This window comes from Colobus angolensis, unplaced genomic scaffold (genome assembly GCF_000951035.1).
Source record: "Colobus angolensis palliatus isolate OR3802 unplaced genomic scaffold, Cang.pa_1.0 Scaffold31, whole genome shotgun sequence".
Classification (NCBI taxonomy): Eukaryota; Metazoa; Chordata; class Mammalia; order Primates; family Cercopithecidae; genus Colobus; species Colobus angolensis.
The window spans coordinates 10,998,909-11,001,666 of record NW_012116377.1 but is presented as its reverse complement, the minus strand read 5'-3'; the positions used below and the strand labels follow the sequence as shown (position 1 = coordinate 11,001,666).

Below are 2,758 nucleotides of genomic sequence, written 5' to 3'. Positions count from 1 at the left end.
GCCTGTAATCCCAGCTACTTGGGAGGCTGAGGCAGGAGAATCGCTTGAACCTGGGAGACAGAGGTTGCGGTGAGCCAAGATTGTGCCACTAGACTCCAGCCTGGACAACAAGAGCGAAACTCCGTCTCAAAAAAAAAGCAAGACTGAGAATATAGTTACTATATACAGATGTTCATTGTTTGGGGAGAAATTCAATAGAGTCTTGAATATTCTCATGATGTGCAGAGATTATTTTAAATCATAAATACATCTTACATCTTAAATATGTTTTGCTTTCCATATATACTTAAGATATTTCTATGAAAATGTTTTATCCTAATACTTGCCAACAAGTCTTATATTTGTTTGACCTTTTGAAAGTTGAGTAATAACTGTAATACTACTTTGCTTATTTTTCATAAAACTGATTTTGTTTAATATATCTGAAAATGCATTTTTCATTTATTTTTTCTTATTCTTCTTATATGTATACATCAAGTGTGGCATTTGAGAATCTGTTGATAAAATTTACAAAAGTAGAATTACAATTTTATGTTCATGATGAAAGAGTGACTTAATAATATTCACCTGATTGTATCTCTTATTTTGTGTGCTTTTGTTAAACATATGTCGATTTATTTTGCCAACATTATTATATAGACAGAGAACTCCTTTTCTTTCAGGTTAGTTCATGCCATCCTGGTTCATGGAACATAAAGTGAGATTTTATGGGTAACAGAGAGATCAGGCTTGACTTGAGGGCACATGGGAAAAGAAAGGGGCTATCCTTTCACAAAGATTTAAATATCTCGTAAGAACTATTTCCAGTGCAATTATGAATATGTGTATTTGTGCCTAATTTTTATTTTTTAAAAGCTCAGGTGATTATAATTTTATCTGTAAAATGTTGAAAGTGTAGTCTGATTAAAATAGTATATATCTAAAAATTAAATAAATAATAGGCATTGTGGCTGGTTGTGAGATGGCATTGCATTGTGGTTTTGATTTGCATTTCTCTAGTGATCGGTGATGTTACTTTTTATTCCATATGCCTGTTGGCTGCATGTGTGTCTTCTTTTGAAAAGTATTTGCTCATGTCCTTTGCCCACTTTTTAATGGGCTGTTTTTTTTCTTGTAAATTTGTTTAAGTTCCTCATAGAGCTGGATATTAGACCTTTGTCAGATGCATAGTTTGCAAAAATTTTGTCTCATTCTGTAAGTTGTCTGTTTACTCTGTTGATAGTTTCTTTTGCTCTGCAGAATCTGTTTAGTTTCTGCACAGTAAAAGTTAAATGTATTAGATCCCATTTGTCCATTTTTGCTTTTGCTGCAGTTGCTTTTGGCATCTTCATCATGAAATCTTTGCCCATTCCTATGTCCAGAATGGTATTGCCTAGGTTGTCTTCCAGGGTTTTTATAGAGGTTAAATGATACTTATTAGCCATATAGCAATCATTGTTGAAAATGGGAGATGAGTATATAGGGGTTTGTAATACTACTCTCTATCTGTGCTTTGAGTTTAAATTTTTAAAATAAACTACATATATTCTTATATATTTATATATCTTATATAATATCTTAAGATATTATATTAAATATCTTAAGATATTTATATATCTTAAAGTTATATTTAGTTCAAAACTACATCTAAAATTGATTTCTAATTAGGGACTTGTGGCTTACAAGGAGCAAGGCTTTCTAGAGTTACTTCTTGCTGACCACTGCAGCCCCCTGACCAGTTTATCAGCATAGTATTGGCAACTTGGTGACCTAGTATATCACTTTTGGGAGGTTACTAATCTTCACCTCAACAGCCCTGATGCCATAATACATAATATTGCCACCAGAGCCATTGTTGTGATAAGACACATGTGGGAAGTACTTATTTAAAATTTACAGCTGGTAACATTTTTATGTTGTAAATTCCTAATTTCCTAATCAATAAAACATTTATATTTTAAAAGAGCATCAGGCATAGCACTTTAAATATAGTATGTGTATCTTACATATAGTAAATTCATTTCCTAAATGAACTAATTTTTATAAATGAAATGTAACTTGCAGGTGTTTCTTATTTTGAGAAAACATCACATTTTCTTTCTTTGAAACATTTTTCTCTCTTTTTTAGGAAGCTGTTTTAGGTTATGTGAAAGAGATGTTTCCTCATCTCTAAGGCTTACCAGAAGCTCTGATTTGAAGATAATAAATGGATTTTGCATAAAACCACAGGGAAGTCCCAGAGCTCCATCCCGTAAGTTTTTATTTTTTCTATTTATGGAGTAGATAGCTCCCAAGGAGTAGGAAAACTTGGAATCAAAAGAACCCAAAAGGGAGAGGTTCCTATATCATACCCTCCCATGTAGAGAGAACACATTGTGTTTACATTGTGGATGTGCACATGACCAATATGAGCACAGTGTGGGAGGCCTGAGGGAGGTCCATGTTCCTACATCATACAACATGGGAGGCCTGAGGGAGGCCCATGTTCCTACATCATACCTCCCATGTTTTACTCATATGCAGGCTCATGTCCTACATCATACTTCTCATGTTTTACTCACACATAGGCCCATGTTCCTACAGCAGACCTCCAGTGTTGTACTCCTACTGGTCATGGGCACATGCACAGTGGTTTCTTCATTTTCACCATTTGTCATTTTCATCTTGCCTCTACGGTTGGACTGGAGCTTTCTCTCTTTTTTTTTTTTTTGAGACAAGAGTCTCGCTCTGTCACCCAGGCTGGAGTGCAGTGGTCGGATCTCGGCTCACTGCAAGCTCT

At 34.6% G+C, this 2,758-nt stretch overlaps 1 protein-coding gene across 1 annotated transcript in view; it reads left to right on the top strand.

The window, feature by feature from the left end:
• Positions 1-2,758, top strand: part of FAM162A (family with sequence similarity 162, member A) — a 26,331-nt gene that overhangs the window by 16,624 nt on the left and 6,949 nt on the right. The window contains exon 2 of the mRNA XM_011950813.1: positions 2,108-2,230. Coding sequence (XP_011806203.1) covers positions 2,108-2,230 — 123 coding nt within the window. The remainder of the gene's footprint in view (positions 1-2,107; positions 2,231-2,758) is intronic.